Source organism: Plutella xylostella, chromosome 30 (genome assembly GCF_932276165.1).
Source record: "Plutella xylostella chromosome 30, ilPluXylo3.1, whole genome shotgun sequence".
Taxonomy (NCBI): domain Eukaryota; kingdom Metazoa; phylum Arthropoda; class Insecta; order Lepidoptera; family Plutellidae; genus Plutella; species Plutella xylostella.
This window is the reverse complement of record NC_064010.1, coordinates 981,021-1,002,407: the sequence shown is the minus strand read 5'-3', so window position 1 is coordinate 1,002,407 and position 21,387 is coordinate 981,021. Positions and strand designations below refer to the sequence as shown.

The 21,387-nt window shown below is 37.3% G+C and overlaps 2 protein-coding genes across 3 annotated transcripts in view; both read left to right on the top strand.

Annotated features, from left to right (window-relative positions):
• Nucleotides 1–144: 144 nt before the first annotated feature.
• LOC119694693 (putative fatty acyl-CoA reductase CG5065) lies at nt 145–17,058 on the top strand. The gene is made up of 13 exons (XM_048632086.1): nt 145–301; nt 4,321–4,444; nt 9,450–9,526; nt 9,832–9,989; nt 10,603–10,693; nt 11,060–11,205; nt 13,334–13,443; nt 13,572–13,655; nt 14,010–14,118; nt 14,415–14,491; nt 14,736–14,898; nt 15,688–15,945; nt 16,470–17,058. Exons 1-13 carry the CDS (start codon nt 278–280, stop codon nt 16,642–16,644), a joined length of 1,596 nt encoding a protein of 531 aa, XP_048488043.1. The 5' UTR covers nt 145–277; the 3' UTR covers nt 16,645–17,058.
• A 1,704-nt stretch (nt 17,059–18,762) lies between these two features.
• The window catches only part of LOC119694690 (stress response protein NST1), a 32,440-nt gene continuing 29,815 nt past the window's right edge, over nt 18,763–21,387 (top strand). For both annotated transcript variants that reach the window (XM_048631917.1, XM_048631916.1), the window contains exon 1: nt 18,763–21,386. In XM_048631917.1, the coding sequence (XP_048487874.1) occupies nt 19,188–21,386 (2,199 nt within the window). In that variant the 5' untranslated portion in view covers nt 18,763–19,187. The remainder of the gene's footprint in view (nt 21,387) is intronic.

Here is a 21,387-nt window from a genome sequence, read left to right as displayed (position 1 = left end):
TAACAAAAATTAGGACTCAAGCCTAGATTATACCTAACCTATTTATCGCAATACGTATTTTTGCTTGCCTAATCACCGACCCAGTTAACATAATTTATTCAGCCCAAATTTTAAAAAAACTAGGTTAGCAAACCGAAAGGGCTTCGCCTTAACATAAAAGGTAGTTAACCCGTCGACGGTTGAACAGCCGTGCTGCGCTGCCGACACACACTCTTGGACCTAACTCTTTTAAAAACAAACGTGCGAAGTGCAGTGAAAAAAAAAATTGCGAAAAAAAATGGCGGTTGATAACGAGGACAAGGTAAGTTTTTTTATTATTATATTTAATATTTTTTTTGTTTTGTATTTATATATTTAAATATATGAGTACGGTTTGAAAATTAACAGGACATACCTACCTATACATGGTAGTAAATAATTAAATAGAAATCGCAGGGGTTGATTCTCATATTTTAATTATTTATTGCTGCCATTTCTTTAATTTAAATTATTTATTTTATTTAATAAATACACAAATAAAATAGGAGGATAATAACACTACATTTTTAATCAATGAAATAAATAATATAGTTATAAATAAACATTTAGGTACTATTTTTTGACACAGTATTATAAAATGTAAAATAAATTTTCGTTATCACTTAGTTAACTTCCTATAATTATTTAAAGTGTTAAATATATCTTTAATATATAATTTAATAGTGAAACCATTAAATAAAAAAAATGGAATCTTAAAAAAACTCTACTTTCTGCCTGGAAAGAATGCCTGGAGTGGTTCAGACAAAATTATGATTCCTATGCTTATATCTAGCATAGTCTAACTAAAGGGACCAAATACTTCCATGGTGCTGACTAAGTTTCGATTTTACTAGAAAATAAGTGTGAAATAGTTAAAAAATAAAATCTTTTTACGATGCGCTCGATAGTATTTTGTAAATATTATTACGATGTTGATGAAACTACATGCATGCCAGAAATAAGGAAGATGCACATAAGTATATAAATAATTAGGTTTGCTTCTACTATTATTATAAATACCTTCGTCTGTTGCTGAGTGGATAAGTAACTTTTGAAAAGTCAAGGCTGCTTAACCGGCTGACGTCGCCAGCCTATTTGTTTTTGTTTTTTTTACTGAATAGTATAAGTACAGTAAGAGGTGTATAAACCCTAGGTAGCAAGTAGCATCTTAGTTACTTGTATATTTTGTAGTTATATTATTATGAGTTCAGTATAGCCTATTCAGATCAGGAGCAAGTTATATGTAAAATAATTAACAATGGACACCTAAAATTAATCGTATGTACATACATAGGACATATACAGTGAAACTATAAAGTCCTGAAATTAATGTTTGAGGAACTAAAATTTTCAGGAGCCTGGCACCATTAGAAAAGAAACATAAAAGTCATAACAATTGTTTATGTCAATAGGCGGTTGGCTGTTTTTTTGAATTTTCTTATTAATTATAAGGATAATCTAGATAAAAGCAACAATTTACGCTTGGTTGCAATTAGGAAGATGAAGAAAAATATCCGTAGTCAAGCTAGTGAAGTTATTTATCGAGTTTTAATACAATGTTTAGCGGAACATCAAGCTGGACACATTTTGTCGAATTTGGAGGATGTTTACGCTCGTACAGCGTCTATGACGGGTATGTAGCATTGTACAAATTGTAATAACTCATTTTTTATTAGTACCAACGCTTCATTTATCGATAAACCTAGGTTTAGAGCCCAAGTCCAACATTGTTTACATACCACTGATTGTAGGTTTCATCTGGTTTCAGTTGAGTCAAACCTTAACATTTTGATACTTGAAGATATATGTTTGTTTACTTACTAAATTCACATTGTGTGAATTTGGGGGGCATTGTGTAACTCAAAAAGATTTTTTTATTTTATTTTATAGTTATATCGGACCAGCGTGCCAAAGAGGGCAAAATATGGAATATTTCAAACTCCTGGAAGAAACAGAACTGGCCGTCCAAAAAGAGAAATTGATGTCTTTACTATGTGTGCCCTTCGTCAACAGATCCAGTTTTTTATACAGTTAAATAACGTTATCTATATAAATATTTATTGGTTTCACTATTAGCCTTCATATTAATACCTTCTAGCTTGTATAAGAGCTTTTTTGTGCATGGTAAGTTGTTTTTAAATACATAAATAGGTAGGAAGTTAACAGGCAAAATTTCAAGTATCAAAGTCCGTTATGTTTCGCTATATAGGGTTGCTACATGAAAGATAGCAGTGCCCTCATTTAATTTCAGGACTTTATAGTTTCACTGTAGGTACATACAAGGCTAGGCTAGTCAAACTTAACTCGCAAGCGATTTCTTTACAAAGAATTTCAGTTTTTTATATTGTTAAATTTGGTGCATTCAGAATTGCTGAAATAAAATGTTACAGTTGCCATTAGAATCGCTCTCCATATTAAAGCGATGAGTTTTCATTATCTTTACGGCACCTCACAGTATTGAATGTACCTACTTACTAGATTACCTAAGCCAAAGAAGTATTCGGTCGATTGAATGAAGAGTCAATATTTGTCTTACATAAGGTCAAGTGTATCCAAGCTTAACATTTTGCTTACATCATGATCATCATCGACCAACGCGTCCACTGAAGCTTGATGATTCTGTAAACAAATAATCGACATTTCATCGATGAATTTCATTTTATTATCAAAACTAGGCTATTTCAATTAGCAACCGAAAAATTTGCAAATTATTATTAGCAATATTAAAAAAAAATAATGTACTAAAATAATGTAGTCTACTTACCTATAGATTCGTAGAAATTATTTAATTTAAATAACATTAAAAAGTATTTGACGAAAACAGCACGACCTACTAACATAAAATTAAATTGATTAAAATTATTCCAAAAAACGTCACACATGAAAGTTAATTAGGTTGACGAACTTCTTGGCCTATAAGTAGGGTATTTGAATTACAAAATAAATGAATACGGTAGGTATTTAAAACTCTTTTATTATGTAAAACGGTAAAACTCACTTTAAAAAAACTAAATGGCATTTAGTAGCCCCCTGGCTATGGCTCCATATAGGAAGTATTAACGTCCTATATGGAGCCATAGCCACAGGGGTTTAAGGTAATTTATCTTCAGGGCCCTACATAATATTTTATATTTACAACTGTACACCCTGTATAATGTCACTTTTACAATCACGAGCACGAGTAACTACAATCGTGGAAATAATATAATAGGCCCGCTTGGACAGCTACACAAATTTGCTATTTACTCTTGATTTACTTGATGAAATACATTTATAAAAAGACGCATATAATCTGGCTTATTATTTAACGGTCGAAAGAAAAAAGAACTTTAAAGCACCAAAAGTTACTTATCTTATTGTTTATATTTTTCATGATTTTGATTTGACACCAGTCGTACCACCTGTCATCCCATTTTGTTCCTGTCCAAACGGGCCTATTATATTTTGACGACTGTAAGTCGATATGTAGGTAAAAACTTACTAGATGGAACAAATTTTAATAATGCTGGGTAGTAGTAACTATGCACCTATTCAATATTTTTTTCCATGACAGGTTCATATCTAGGTATTCGACCACATACATTCTTACTTATAATCAGAGGTAGGCAACCTTTAATCCTATAATCAAGTGTTAATAACAGTTATAATACAGAATACCTTCATACTCGTGCAACTTTTCTTTATATTTCCGTAAATTCAGATTCAGGCATGCCTGCATGCTATTTGTAGTGATTTCATCAAAATAAATGGCAAAACAATACGCAGGACGTAGCCACTGGCGTCACAGTTCTTCCCTGAACTGGATATGTTTTCTATACTACTGGCTGATGCAAAAGAAGCCGAAAGGAGATTACTCAGAGGGTCATTCTAAACCACTTTTGTTCTATGACTTTTGAAAAATTTCTGAAAAAATAATAAGTCATGTGACCAATTTTCTATGGAGAGGCAAAAAACGTTCAAAAGTCGTAGACAGTTGTTTAGAATAATCCCCTTCGGAAGGATGCGGCGCCATCAGAATATTTTGCTTAAAGAAAATGTTACCCGCGCGCTGGCCCTAATTATGACAAAAGATATTGGGTGCAATTTTCTTGAGTGGCTGGCCCTACGCTAATGCTAGTTATACACAAGTCAATGGGCTTACTATAACATTTGAAATGAAACATCTCGATATTAAACCGCATTGTCTTTCGCGCCCTACCTATCACTTTCTCCACAACGCCCAAGGTTAACTGGAAGAGAATGCTTTTAGAATTTAGTTCGCCTATGTACAAATTGATTTAAGAATTTAAAAATAATCTCCAGACCCTAGGCGCGCAGTCGGCAGTGGCGGAGTACTTCGCGGGCAAGTCTGTGCTGGTGACCGGCGCCACCGGCTTCGTGGGCAAGGTGCTGCTGGAGAAGCTGCTGAGGTGCTGTCCTGGAGTCGGTGAGTGAACATGAACACCTGCTAGTCTAGTAGGTGAGGTTAATATAACATATAGCTAAAAAACATAGCAAGTGATTTGCTCGCAACGAATAGCATTCGCTTTATGAACGCGCAAATGCTGCTATAATTATAACGCGACGCGCCCTCGCAATCTTAGCTCGCAAAATTAGACAGCGTCTGCCCGCGGCCGTTGCCACGACGCTACTGCTAGAAATAGCGGAGCCGGCTCCGCTATTTCTCGCAGCCGCGAGACCTGGCGCGCGATAACCGCGCAGGCGATATTCACTTGCTTTGTAGCGTCTCGCTCTCTCAACGGTGCAACGTCGCGCGACTCGCGTGTGAGAGAGCGAGACGCTGCGAAGCTGCAAGCTTCACTACGCAATAGCGCTCCGCTATCTGCTGAAATTAGCTCCGCAGTCGCGATTTGGCAACGGCCACGGGTGGCCGCTATGCTAATTGTGCCTCGCGCAACGTTACGAATTACGATCGCGTTGTTTGTTTTGTTGCATTTGCGTGCTGTAAATAAATATTTGTAAATATACATAATAATAAATAGTTTAAATAGTAACGTATTAAAATAGGTATAGTGTTTATTTAGGTTTAGTGTAAAATTGAAAATAAATAGTGTTTGTGTAAGTGTAAATAGGTACTTTCTAACGGACAATTTGGTTCTGAGGACAATTTCGTATTTTAAATGTTTTGTGATTGTGTGTGATTGAACTTTGACTGGACAATTTACCTATCTTTACTTTACGTGTGTTTTCGTTAGTGGATGAAACATTGAAAGGATATTACTTTGTGGTTTTAAAGTGTTTTGTGTAAATAGTTATTGCAATTAAAGAACGTTTGACAATAATTCATAAAAATGAAGAGAAACAGTGATGTGCCATTATGGAAACAGTGATGTGCCATTATAGACAGTCCTAAGCCTGTAAAGTATGAAGGAAAGTTCATTGGTTTTTTCATCAATTTTTTTTTCATCAATTTTTTTTTTCATCAATTTTTTTTTTCATCAATTTTTTTTTTGCTCTTCAATATCGTTATAATGTAGCGGATTAAATAACCTGCTATAAATGTGTAACATAGCGTCTGTAGCGTGTTATCAAAATGTAGCCGTTTTTCCCACCACTATCTAGCACAGGGTGCAAGACGCGCACGTTAATACGTGATAAAAGTTCTCCAAGAGACCACGGGATGTGAGTGTGCGCGATGCAAAACTTTTGTCACGTTTCGATGTTTATGTGTACTTCTAGCACTCTGTGCTAGCCCTTCAGTGTTTAAATACCGGATGTGACATTAAGAATAGTCGCTTTCTATCATCATGCTGGATCATCATCATCATCATCATCAGCCTATAGCAGTCCACTACTGGACGTAGGGGACTGCTATAGGCGACCACACTGCCTCTCCCAAAGCACGCCACTGGATGCGATCTTTAGCTTCCCTAGTGGCTGGATGAGGAAAGCCAAGGACAGAGTGTTGCGGCGCTCCTAGAAATGAAGCTAATTTTAGTTATCCGGTTAAGCATTTGTTATTAAATATTTACTTATGATGATGATTCTACTGTTTGGTCAGGTCAAACACTATTCACTGTCAATATTGGCCGAGCCATTTGAAATTTAATTTTATGAAAGGATCTGATGTTACAGCTGAACACAAAAGAGTAGAGATTAATGTTTTTGGAACTAAACAGATTTAAACCTGGCAATAAAAAAAAACTTGTGATTTGTGGTCTGTTTCTATGGTTTGGATGTCAAACTCGCCCTGTTCCTGTATAAACAAATCGAATTTTGCTTAATTTTGGAGTTTTGTGGATTGTTGAGTTTGTTCACGAAGTGAAAATGAATAAAACCATTCGCAGCGAAGCTAGACAGATGATTTACAGCGTTTACCTACGATGTTTGGCGGAGAATGAGGCTGGAGAAGTATTAGTCAATATATACGATGTTTGGGCAGTTCTTCTTTTTAACCTACATAATGAGTAAAAAATTATCCCAAATTCGAAAAAAAAAACTATAGCTTTTTGGTGAACTCTTATCATTTTTATGATAGCTTCATGTCTATTCTATCGAAAAAGGTGGTTGGCCGCGTAGTTTACCAATTTTTTCAATATTTTAAGGACATAATACGTGGATAAGGAACAAAAAATTACACCTTCGTCACATAATCTTTTATTTTTTTTTAACGAGATAGTCTTCGTCGTTTGAAATGAAACTTTTTTGATACGCTAATAAACAAAATACCATTTAGAAAACATATGAAGGAATGGATTTTTAGAAATAACAAAATATTTATTAAGTAGTTATTACCACTCTGTCACAATTTCAGCTAAAATGAAGCTTGTTTTTGTTATAAATATTTTTTCGCTGCTAATTACAGTAAAAAATTAACAGCATAGTCGTTAACATCAATGACTAAATTTAATATGATTTTTCCAAAGTTGTACTATTTATAACATAACATATAAACGACCAAAAATAAGTTGACTACCAGGAGACACCAATCGTTACAAAGTGGTAAACGATGTGACAGAGTTGTTATTCTATTAAATATAAGGCAGGGTTTTGGAATAAAACAGTTTTATTTAATAAGAATAATTTAGTAACTTACATATAAATCATTATGGTTTCAATTTAGTCAAAGAATTAACTGGAGATATCTTTATAATTAGTATAACTAATTAAAATCACACCTGAAATACGGATATTTCAGTCTCCTCTGTCCGTAAGTCCGTAAATATCCGTATTTCAGGAACTTAAAGGACAAATTTGTTCCAACTACATAAATTAATGTTTATCTGCACAAATAATATTTTCAACAAACTAAAATTTAAGTAATATAACGAAAAATTACGTAATTTCTTAAAGTTTTAATCAGCCATATTTCGAAAGTACAGAAGTGGCTCTTAGAACTTGAAAAACTATTTTTTTCCTTTTTTAATTACCTTAGAAGCTGGAAGGACTTAATGTAATCATCAAACATCCGATAAATCAATCTCCACCATATTAAACAGTCTACCACATTCATCGTCTGTTCTTGAGAACAATAGCACGAAATCACCTTTTTCACCAACGAAACTTTTTATTACTGCAGCGCAAGTGTATTGGACGTTCCTTCCGCTTCGTACTTTAACCAAAACGTGTAGTTTCTCTTCAATTTTTCGTTGATGAATATCCTCAGGTTGGAGTGTTTGGTAAGAATGTGACAGATTTGTCGTGTGACAGAGGGGTAAAATGTATTGCAAAGTCGAATAGTATTTAAACAGTAACATAAAATGTATTATTCACATGTTGATTGCAAAGTAATCGTTATTACCAATGAGTAAATAACAAAATAATAATTTAAATATATTTTATTTTAACAATTACCTACGTGACGAAGCTGTCGCCGAATAAACACACGCACCTCCTGTCACACTTTGCGGGTGGCCGATACACGGTGTCTGGATCTCTAAGGGGAAATCTTACCAAGGGGGAAAAGGAGATCTTAAACTCTGATCGATGGCAATAAGGACGAGTGGCTCAAACAAATATTTTAAATGGCAACCTACGTGACAGAGTGTAACTACTAAAACATTGGGTAGTGAGAGACAATTTTTCAACAATTTTTTTAAATAGTTCAGAAATATTTTAAAAATATATATTTTGTTTTACTAAATAAGTAATATCTTCTGGAGTTTAAATAAAATTTTATATTTTATCTCGTCATATATTTTTTTTCTAACATTATGAAATATACGCAGGATGAAGTGGCAGGAGACAGCCAAGATTCGTATGAAATACACCTCTGTCACGCGGATTTACCACTTTGTAACGTAATTTTAAATACAAAAATATAAATTTATATTTTTGTAAACGTTCACAGCCGTTGTTTTTTTAGTACAATGCACGTTGAAATATAAATAAATAAATAAATATTTGTAAAACTCATGATATTTTCCTCACAACTGGTGGAGACACAGTTATGTAGGTTAAAAAGAAGAACTGCCCGTTTATGAAAGAGCAGCGTTTTATACTGGTGAGTAGGTACTTAATTTCTAACCATTAACATACATTGCTTATATTTCTTGTAAAAAAGTACTATTTTGATGTAATAGAATGCCTTTCAATGTGTATTTGTTATTCTTATAGAGGTTAGAAAATACTAGTGTCAAACGTTACATGACATCAGGGTCTGGATGCTAATGTTGTCAAAACATCAGGTCTAGATACTTTTTTACTAACCCCCGACTCAAAAAGGGTATCGATAAGTTTTACAGCTGTAGGTGTCTATGTGTGTCGGTCTCTCCGTGTAGAGTACCTATTGTAAAAATATGTGTAAGAATATGTAATGCCGAGTTGCAGCAAGGGACTTTAAGCTAATGTGGACATTAAATCTATGTCTGTCTCTTTCTGTCCGTATACTGTCAAAGCAAGGCAACAATACATTTAATGCCGACATTAACTTAAAGATCCTTTCTGCAACTCAGTGTAAGAGTCGGTATAAATTCCCCAGACATAATAATTTGCAAGTCACTGCTTTTCTGACCAATTAAATAATTTGTTGCAGGAAAATCGGTAAACACAGTTTTAGAAGAATTGCCGGGGCACATTTGAACTTTTTCCTGAGCAAGAAAAAACTGTAATAAAATATCGATGTGTGATACTATCACTTTTCTCCTATAGTAATTACATAATGGGATAACCAACACGTGTTTCAGTGCAAAAAAAACATTATGAAATACACAATGAAATAAAAGTTACAGTTGATTTGATTTAATGAAATTCATTCAAGACTGCCCCCCTCTCCCCTACTAATTTCTTCTCTTAACATAAACCTCCCCAAAAAGTCGCATTTTATAATTAGTAAATATTTGAAACATTTCTCGTTTTGATTTTTTCTGCTAAAGTATCGTGATACTTTTGTCCGTTTTCTATACTATAATGGTGTGGCCACTTTCTTAGATTGCAACGCCCTCAATTATTCTCTACTCTTTTATGTTCCATTGTAAGTATATTTTTTTCAGAAACGATATATTTGCTGATGCGAAAAAAACGAGGCGTCAGTCCCGACGAACGAATCAAAACATTTCTACAAAATCCGGTAAGCAGCAAACATTTTAAATTACATAAGTAGATTTCAATAGCGGCTGCCGTATCTCCACCAACATTAGCAATTAATGAATTAACAATTCATAAGCAGTTACGCTCGCCTGCCTAACATCTGTCAGATTCATATAAGTTACGTCAGCTTAATTTGACAAGCGAGCGCCGCTGCGGATTGTTAATTGCTAATGTCTGATGGTAGGACCTCACTAGTGGTATCTGCAACCTGGCTCTCTTTGTGAACCTTTGTGCATATCACATTTGTACACATTTTAAGCACCATGTATATCAATTTCATTCCAGCTATTCGACACGATCCGCCAATTAAACCCTCACACCCTGGACAAAGTGCGTCTAATCCCTGGAGATATCCTGCTGGAGGAGTTAGGCCTCTCTAATGAAGACCGCGTGGAGCTGCAGAACAAGTGCCATGTGGTGTTCCATAGCGCTGCGTGTGTTAGGTAATTAGAGTTGGACTATGATAACTAACCCTGTATGGATTATTCTTATCTTTGTAATATTTTAGTTTTTGTATAATAGGTTTATTAATTAAACTGCATTCCTTTCAGTACGTACACTGCAACCAAACTCAAACTCTTATTCTTTTTATTATCCATCCCAAGGTTGTCTGGCTAAGATCGCTTTAAGTGATAAGACCCTAATTATTTTATATTTATTCAGTTTTATAATTCTTTTTGCTGTATAAATAAAGAGTATTATACCTATGTAGTTATCTAAACAATTAGGCCGGGGTCAGTTATCTACGACACTGTTTGTACAATCCGGAGAGAAAATAAAATTATCCTTACCCCTGTCAGAGTAAAAAGGGGGTCAGTTTTCTCTGTTTCACAGTGTACTTTCTATATGGCCTACGTAGATTTCTACGTAGGCCATATAGAAAGAAAGAAAGAAATATATGTTTATTTGTCTCAATAACACATATTAAAATTAAAATAAACTAAAACTAATAATAATTGGAGACAAAAAGGGGCAGACTCAGCATCTGCCTCTCGGTGCCTACACTATTTAAATACTTACATACCTATTCATGACATTTCATTTCATTATTTTCAGATTCGACCAGAAATTAAAAGACGCTGTTGATCTAAATACACGGGGATCCTTCAAAATTCTACAGCTCGCTGAAAGTATGAAGAATCTACAGGTGAGCCTCACTTTAGTACCTATGATACCTAATCAACCTAAGGTTGCCTTGGAGAGATCGATTCTATGGTCAAATTCAAATTCATTTATTGCAAGTCATATTGTGGACAAGATAACGCCATTTATTATTATAAATGAGTAGTTAAAATGAGTTTAATTCAATGTTACTAATTTGATTGATGGTTCAAATCTAAAATAAATTCTTAATTCTGGGTAGGTTCTTCATTCTTAGTGCTAGGTTCTAAAAAAATGTTATCTTTATGAACATTTATGTAGCTATTTTTATTTTTTGTAAAATCGATTTTTAGAAGCTTTCCTTATTCCAAGTAGGTACCTACCCACATCTTATTTTTTCTTCCCCTCACAGGCTCTAGTCCACCTCTCAACAGCGTACTGCCGCTGCGAGCTGCCCTGTCTGGAGGAGCGAGTGTACCCCGCGCTGCACCCCCCGGCCAAGATCATGGACATGGTGCGGTGGCTGGATGACCAGACCCTGGACTATTTGGAGCCTAAGTGAGTTACAAGTTTCTAACGTAGAGTATCAGTCAATTAAGAATTGTTATACGGTGGTGAAGAAACACAACCATACCGCGATGTAGAATGTATCCGGTAGCGTCATCTAGTGAGAATATTATTGACATATAGTATTAGTTCATTAAACGAAAGAGTACAGGAAGTGTTATACGGTGGTCATGAAACACAACCATACCGCGATGTAGAATGTATCCGGTAGCGCCATCTAGTGAGAAGCACAGTATCTAACTCTACAAGTTTCTAACGTAGAGTATCAGTCAATTAAGAATTGTTATACGGTGGTGAAGAAACACAACCATACCGCGATGTAGAATGTATCCGGTAGCGTCATCTAGTGAGAATATTATTGACATATAGTATTAGTTCATTAAACGAAAGAGTACAGGAAGTGTTATACGGTGGTCATGAAACACAACCATACCGCGATGTAGAATGTATCCGGTAGCGCCATCTAGTGAGAAGCACAGTATCTAACTCTACAAGTTTCTAACGTAGAGTATCAGTCAATTAAGAATTGTTATACGGTGGTGAAGAAACACAACCATACCGCGATGTAGAATGTATCCGGTAGCGTCATCTAGTGAGAAGCACAGTAAACAATAGCGCGTGTACCCCGCGCTGCACCCACCGGCCAAGATCATGGACATGGTGCGGTGGCTGGATGACCAGACCCTGGACTATTTGGAGCCAAAGTGAGTATTAAGCTTCTAACATATAGTATTAGTTCATTAAACGAAAGAGTAAAGGAAGTGTTATACGGTGGTCATGAAACACAACCATACCGCGATGTAGAATGTATCCGGTAGCGCCATCTAGTGAGAAGCACAGTAAACAATAGCGCGTGTACCCCGCGCTGCACCCACCGGCCAAGATCATGGACATGGTGCAGTGGCTGGATGACCAGACCTTGGATTATTTGGAGCCTAAGTGGGTATTCTTGGTTTAGTAAGGTGCCTACATTAAGGTCCAAGCTAAGAAAGGGCCAAAGGTCCAGAGAGCCAGGTAAAATAGTATATGATAGAGAATAGAATAGTAGAGTGCGCTAAACTCGCAAAAGTAGTTCACACGCACGATTTAAAAAATTGAAAAGTGTTTCGTAATGTGTGTATACTATGGTCCAAAGGGTCTCGCCTTCGCTTCTGTGTTTGAAAAAAAAACTGTCCGCTATGTACAAATGTGAAGGTGCATCAGAAGGTTCTACCTTTTTTGGCATAAGATTTTTTTGCCTAATCTCGTATTGCATAGTAACGTTTGGTCAAAGTCTCGTTACGCCGAAAATCGTATGGCATAAATCTCGTTTAGTAAAAAGTTATTTCGCATAACATTGTTTAGCCTAATAATGGTATGGCCAAATCTTGAATAGCCTAATAATGCTATGGCATAGGTTTATACAAAGTAATAATATTCGTTTGGCTTTAGCTTTGACGGAGCGTCTCCCTACATAGCGCAAACTGGTGCCTTGTATTGTTTCCGCTGTTTGGAAAACGCTCCGCTCCGCTTCGCTGCGCTCCGCTTTGGTTTTGATGAACATGTGCACCTAACACGCTCCTCCTCGCTTTGCTCGTCGTCGCACCTATTTTTAGGTTTCGATCTCATGGGGTTTGTAATAATTATATTGGTCGTTAACTTTCGATTTTTTGATCATACAATATCGTGATTTTCGGGATGTAGGAGAAAAATACCACAATTTGTACATTTACTACATACTTAATATATTATTTATTAGGAGAAACAAGATTATACATAGGTATAGACGAACATAAATTTGAGCAAACGAAACTTAGGTGTTTAAAGATTGTGCCTAAAGAGTTTTAGACGAAACGAGCCTTATGCCACATAAGTCTTGGCAAAGTGATGGTTCGGCCAAAAAAGTTTAGACCATACGAGTTATGCGAAATGAGTTTTGGTCAATAAAGATTATGCCAGATGAGCGGAACCCGCATCAGAAGCATTGTTACTATGAGAGGCGGTCAGATTTCTCTGCACCTGACCGTACCTACGTAGAGTCTGTACTGTAACTATGTAGTAACTATGAAGTGAGAAGTGAGTTTCCAGTGGTTTCAAGAAATACCTTTATTATTAATTGTGTTATTTCTCTTTGTTTCAGGATAATCGGCACAGAACCAAACACGTATTCATACACGAAGGCGCTAACAGAATCTTTAGTCGCTGAGTTCGGAAGCAAAATCCCGATTGCGATTGCGAGGCCATCTATTAGTGAGTAGCGAAACTTTTTCATTTTCAATGCACATAACCTCAGAATAATAACTGCCTCGCTTCGTGTTTCTGGGCCTCAGATAAATCATTTAAATAATTGTGAATTAACTTATTTATTTCATTTACAGTCACAGCAATATGGAAGGAGCCCATACCAGGTTGGGTGGATAATTTAAATGGACCTACGGGACTACTCATGGGCGCTGGTAAAGGTAGGCATATACATACAGGGTGTTGCAAATAAGTTGTAGTACCCACGTAGTTGTACAGTGCCACAAACTTATCTGTTCCGGTGACAGTTCAAGTAAATGTCTAATATTTCTTCATTCTATAAGATTTTAAGTTTGCCCGTGGTGGTAATTTGCCCTTGCGGTTATAATAAAAACCCATCTAATCTATATCAATATACAATTAATTCGTAAGTAATGAGATATGGATCAATTTAGTTTGCTCTCACCGGAACAGATAAGTTTGTGGCACTATACTTGTAGTAGTAGTAAGTAGTAGTAAACGAAAAATAACTGGCTAACTACCTAATAAATAATTAATGATGCACCTATTCCCAGGAGTGATCCGATCGATGCACTGCGAGCCGAGCTACCAGTGCGACGCCATGCCGGTAGATGTCGTGGCTAACGGCTGTATTCTTGTTGCATATGCTACTGCCATGGATAGGTAAGCTTTAATATATTTCTGTCAAAGAACTATTTTTTCCATGACAAAGAGGGACAAAACAGTTCAATAGCTAAAACGTCATAAATAACTTTTAGTATTTGTTCACCGACACAATAAGAAGGCTGGTTTTAATATGACGCGTATCGTCCGCGCGGCCCGTAAACTACTTATGAATCGAATCTAACTGACAAAAAAAAGTTTTACTAGATAAATTATTTAAAAAATATAATAAGTATTCTAAGTAAATCGCCTCAATTACGATACATTGCCCACTAAGTTAATTTATTTTATTTTAGGCCCAAAGAAGTTCAAGTTTACAACATCACACTGTCAGGAGTCATCAGACAAACATGGGGTGAAATTATTGAAAAAGGTACTTATTAGGTATTTATTTACCTGCTTATTTTAATGATGTATTTCACTGTAACCAATATAAAGTGAAACTGCCAAAGTGAAAAAACTTGTGCTAATAATCTGACTGGCTAATCCTGTCACCACAACCACTAACCCTATCAGTGGCCACAGCATCTTAAACGATGATAGTTGCATTAGCTATAGCATTATTAGTGAAGATAATTTACCATTAGATGATGATGATGCATCGCTCATTCCCTCAGGCCGCGAGATGGTGAACAAGTACCCGCTGACCGTGGCGCTCTGGTACACGGGGGGCTCCATCAAGTCCTACAAGTGGTCGCACCAGCTGTCGGTGGTGTTCACGCACTACCTGCCCGCCTACCTCGTCGACGGGCTGCTGCTGGTCATGGGGAAGAAAACTTTGTAAGTTAATAAAACAAAGTAAACGAGACAAAGAAAGGTTGCTGTCCAGAGCGTCAAAAAGGCACCAGCTCAGCATGTGCTGCTGTAAAGCCACAGCGCTGGTTTTTTGCTGTTCTTTCCTACGGGCTAAAAGCTTCCAAGGCGTTAAATGATCAAATAAGGGTGTTTTTAATAGCGTGCGGATTTCATCAAGCATGCGGGATGGCATGCCATATTCTATAAAAAGTTGTATGAAAATAACACTTGCGGATGTCAGGCGTGCGGGGCAATCCACCATGCGTGATGAAATCCGCTAATCCGCTACCTGCTAACCGTGGCCCTCTGGTACACGGGAGGCTCCATCAAGTCCTAAAAGTGGTCGCACCAGCAGCTGTCGGTGGTGTTCACGCACTACCTGCCCGCCTACCTCGTCGACGGGCTGCTGCTGGTCATGGGGAAGAAGACTTTGTATGTTTTTTTATAGGGTTAAGCCTTAAGGGGGTCCCGACTATCTAAACATGGGGCCGAAGCGTTGAAAGCGAGCTGCGAGCCGCTGGACTTAGCTGGGGCGAGGCCGAAAGTACAGACGAAGATGGCGGATGTTAGTGGAGACCCTCTGCACTTTTGGGGTGCTATAGGACTACAACAACAACAAACATTAAGGCACTAGTTGTTGTGGTCATAGGCATATTGTATTAATAACCTAGCCAATTATTGGTTCAGCCCTTTGGGATTTGCGACCTACCATTAGTATAAGACCAAGATTTTATCCTATTGAGTACATAATATATTATATCTTTTAATTCACAGCTTGGTGAAGGTACAAGACCGCATAAGCCACGGCATAAAGATCCTCCAACACTACACGCAAAAGGAATGGCATTTCACCAACGACAAATTCCTAGCACTCCAAAACAGAATATCTGAGTTCGACCGAAGCATATTCTACATCGATGTGAAACCTGTCAACATGAATGCTTACATGAGGAATTATGTGCTGGGCGTGCGGCAATACTGCTGTAAAGAGGACCCATCGACGCTTTCGAAGGCTAGGAAGATTCATAAAGTGTAAGTAATTAATTCTAATAAGTATAGGCATGTTATATGGAAAACAAAAGAAAACACCTGCACCATGGCTATCCGCTCCAGGGCTTGTAGCACAGGGCGCTATTAAGACGTGACAAAAGTTCTCCGTCGCGCTCGCTCTTGAGGCTGCGCGATATGAGTGAGCGCGATGCAAAACTCTTGTCACGTCTTAAATGTGCCCCGTACTAGCCCTTCTGATATCATATATGGCCACCTAGAACATGCAGATGACCATATACTTATCTATCTGCCAAAGAGTCAATAATAGTTTGGTAAATAAATTCTTCCCCTTGTAGCCACCACGCACATGTACACGCAGCCTTATGCCTGAGGTACACGAAGCTACTTTTCCAAGCTAGCAGGGTAGCAAGCAAGTACTTCTGGTACATAAAGCCATTTAAAGGATAGAACTTAAATGAGGATGGACATGAGGATGGCCATGGACAGACTAAAATTGAAATGAAAACAACAAATAATTCTAACCATAATACATTTCCACTTCACAGGCGCTACCTAGCCGACGTTGCAGTCAAGGTGTTCTTCTACGCCATGCTGCTCTGGCTGCTTGTGACTTACTCTTACATCTTCACATCAGCCCTGGAGACGCTGGAGACTGGGCTCACGAGCCTGTCACCGTTCCGGAGTGTGAAAGCTTATGAGATCGAAGAGCTAGCAGCTTAGGGACTTACCACAAAAACTTAGGCAGTATGTAACATATATTTGACGCTGTCAAACGCCTACACAATCTGTCAAATTTCGTTTTAAACGCTTGTTAAACAGACTAAAGTTTTTTTGGTAGTACAGTTATGTTTAAGGAGAATTCGTTTTGTATTTGTATTCAGCAGCCGTAGGACAGTAACATCGTCTAATAACAATCGCTTCATAGGCGGCATATTGAAGTTCTATCACAATGCAAGCCCAATTGGGTATAGAATATAATAGTGGAAATATGCTTTTACAGATAGTATACATAAAACATGAGAAACTTTTTTTGGAAAGCATGTAACTGCTATCCGGATGTCTCTTTAATTGTAAGATAAGTAGGTAGGTAGGTTCTAGGTAACTAATAAATAATAATGCATCGGTCAGAAGTGGATAAATACAATACAATACAAAAAATAAATTACTTTGTAAGTCCGTACTCATATCCTAAGTCATGTATTTGAATTGAGCACAGAGTATGAACACGGATATCATTTAAGCAAGGTTTCAAATCACAGTCAGCCGAGAATTTGTTGTTGCATAGAAATAATTACTTACCTATGAAGTACTTAGTTATTAAATTGAGACTAGCTTTAATCAATTAGTTTATAACCTAATTCTAACATTCATGTAAGAACTTAAGTAGTTAAGTAGGTAGTTTACAAGTAAGTAATAAAATAACTTCCACATTTTCATGCACAATTTTATTTTTACCCTGGGAAATCCTTATCTCAACATAACTATAACTTTAATAGTCCATTTTGCGCTAAAACGCTAATAAACGCGTCATTCTAAAACCAACCTACCTACTTTACGCGGTGCGGTAATACCATAGAATAACAAGTAGTACTAGTACTCGTTATTCTATGGTAATACGTAATACGATGGTGCCGGTGCATAGTAGGTATCTACCATAGACCTTAGGCTCCTGTCCTGCTTTGTACGGTGGCCTACGCCTAAAAGTATACAGGCAGAGTTTTTAAAATAGCGATCTCAAGCTCACATGCTGCTCAAGCACATTCCCATAAACACCACTGCTACACACATCACACACAACACGTCCCCGGATTTATAACAGATGTAGCTGGTCCCTTCATCATCAGGGATCACTATTTTAAAAACTCCGCCTGTATAGTTTTAGGTGCAGGCCACCGTACCTACCTAACTACTCATTATTTTATCTAACTTACATTACACATTAAAATGTGAACAAAACAAACTTTAGGTGCGCTATTAAGCAAGTATCCAACTTGCCTAACCTACAACTAACTCCAACTCGCTAGTCTTCAAGTGGCTAAATACAGTAGGTAACCAATATTTTTCACTGCGGTGACAAAACCTTAAACGATATCACTAATTGCAACAGCCTGTATAAAGTAGGTACTTCAAGTAATTAAGAAATATAATCCTGCTACTTGACACTAGATGGCGCACAATCAAAGTAGGGAATCTACGTCTCAGAATAATAACGGCCTAGTTTTACGGTAAATATTAAATGAAAACAATGTTGTGACAGTCAACCAATAAAATTTATTGTTTTTGTTACTTAAGACCAATCAGCTGCTTCTAAAAAGTTCATGGACTGTCAAAGAGAACTAACTTATTGCATCAGAAAATGTAAAAAAAAACACTTACCTATGAAGTTAGCAGCATAGAATATGGATTGAACAAAAACCCGCGGAAAATGGAAAAACTTGTAATGTTGTAATACACTAATTTTGACATTGGTGCCATTTCATTTAATTTTTTATAAATCTTTGTATTTCGTTTTGTTTTATATAAAATTCATAACAAAATACCTATTTAAATTTGAAATAATATAAATTTGGAATCATGATTACGTGTTGCGTAGGAGACTTGCAGTTGAAGCTGTATTTAAGTAATCTTACTAAAATATCCAATGCTATAACCTGGATCATGGCTAACATAGGCAAACAGTTTTATTTTAATGGATTTGGTAAGGTTGTTAAAATTAAATTATTATTTTAGTCAGCGCGTTTACATTAGTTTTAAGTCGGAAGTTACAAACTCCTAAGCAACACTAGACATACAGTTTTTAAAGCTTTGGAGCTAACTTCATGTTATTCGATTTCTGTCACACCCACACACATGCGAAAATTTTGATTAATTAATTCATCAAAATGGCCGAAGAGTAAAAGATGTGTTATTGTGTATTTTCATAACTTTTGTCACAATGGAGCTTAAAAACGCATACAATTTCGTTAATTACAAATTTTCAAGTGAGCAGGACATTTCCAACGATTTCTTGACTCGTGTAGAGCCGTGTAAATCTTACAAAGACGAGTTATTTTCTGTGCGTGTCACTGGACCTTGGGTTTTCCAGGATATATCCTTGATTAACTCTAGAAAGTGGTGTCAATTTAACTTTAAACCTCATCCTCATTCTTTTGCAAGTGTTCCGTGTGCTGGAACTATGGCCGCGTGATAAAAAATGGCCTAATTACGAACATAATACTTCAGTGATTGTGTTGCTGAAATCTTAGGTCGAAAGAAAGAAAACCATGACGTTTCGTCTAAATTCAGACTGGCGCACCAGGCGCAATCAATTCGGCAGTGTCTCCCCAAACTACGCACCCATGCACTACTCCATAGCCAGTTACTGCACGGAAACAAAGGCAGACGGCATGAACAAAGCTGATTTGAACGAGCTATTTGCGCCTGACGTGTGTCTCAGCCAGCTGCACATGCTACCGAATCCACTGCAGAAGAACCTGGCAGACACCCTGCCTGCGCCGGAGGTCGAACCTCCGAGCTTCAAGATGAGAAACCCGCCTATTAGCCACGATAACTTAACGCGCAGTACTGAAAGTATGAAGGTAGACGGCGAGGTACATGAAGCGCACGCACTGTCCAGTATTGGCAACTTTATTTCCGGTGTCTTCAGCGTGTTGTCGGCGGCGATGCCAGCCATGCCTTTCCAAAGGCGGCCGAAGCCCCAGAGCTGCGACCAAAAAGATTTGAATTCCGATTCGCGTGACGCGCCACCGTCGCCACTAGATTTCTGGCCGCCCGCCAACACTGAGCAGCAAAATAAGAACAATTGCAGAGACCAGTTGAATACTCAATCGTGTGAAAATAACATCAATGCTGAGACAAAGGAAAAAGAAATGAGTGTGGACGTTCGCGCGGCGGCCGCCCACTGCGAGGCGAAGATTAACAAGGTACGGTCGCTGCTGAGCACGTCTAAGACAGAGAGGGTGTCTCCCAGAAGTAGTATTCGACAGCGACCAAAAAAAGTCTTTGTCGAGCCAAGTTCTGTCAACGAACATTATGAAGAGGTAACATTACAAGATGACTTTATACATCTACCCAATGACGCATCTGTTGAATGCATCAGTCCATGTAAGATAACTAATTCAGAGCTGATACAAATTGATGCGGCAAAAATTAAGACTGAGATGGCTCCACTAGAAACTATGGACATTATTAAACCGCTAAAAGCTATTTCCATTACTGAAGATAAGACAGTCAAAGATGTATTACCTAATGGATCTGTGCAGGTACAAAACATAGAAGCAAAGAAAAATCTACTGAATGGTACTGCTAAAATAGAAAATAAAGATACAAGCAAAATTCTGTGCAATGGGACTTCCCACATAAAGAGCATAACAAAAACAAATACTCCTCTTACCAATGGGACTACAAAACTAGAAAAAATAGACGAATTACAAGCTAGCAAGTCAGATACTGATGTGGAAAGCAAAGATGTGGTTGATAAACTAATAGATACAAAAACTGAAATAATTCAATCTTGTGAAGACAAACTTAGCAGATTGAAAGCTCTATTGTCAGAGCGTAGAAAAAACAATACAAAATCTTGCCTTAATACTGAAACAAACAATGAACCAATCAAAGATAATAAATGTGATACGCCAATGGCCAAACCTATTCCAGTGCCAAAGGTACAGAACAAAAGATATAAGAACCCCAATAGATTAAATGTGGACAAAAGAAAGCAGTGTCAATTAAGAAGAAATATTAAAGATGATATGACATTTGCTGATGAAATTAATGTTGAGCCTTCTAGTGTAGAAAATTCACCACAAATCCATATCTCCACACATTTTGCCTCAAACTTAGATAAACCTGCTAACCCTAGTGTTGTCATCTCCAAATCACCTGCATCGGAATCCACAGAAAACCTCTCTTCTAACAGTGATTGCTTCTTTAATGAAATAGCGGGACGTTTCCACAAAAACTCAACAACAGAAAGCGAAGACTCATTCCAAATAGTCTTTGCAGATAGTCCCCAACACAGTCCGCGAACGAGAAAGGTATCTGACTGTGACTCCGAAGACTCCTTCATCATCTTCGAGGATAGCCCCGACAGCTGCTACACTTCAACTGACGTCTTCGGCCACCACAGCGATGCAGGATCAGAGAGTGATTCATCAGCGTACGACTCCGACATCGACTCCGGTCGAGCCACCTTCAAGCTGTCTCACTCACTATCCAGGACTATTAGTGACTTGACCGATGACAGTCTTTACGAAGACTCGGTGAACACAGTGAGCAAACCTCGCCCTTACTCTGACAGTGAGGACGAGGTTGATTGTGCAGTGAAAATCTGTGATGAAATACCCGACAAGGATTTGGACCACAGTGTGAAAGTGGGTGAAGTGAGTGCCAGTGACCAATCTACAGGACTGTTGCTGGATGATGCCAAGAAAATTGAGAAAAAGAAAAAGCCAGTTAAAAAGG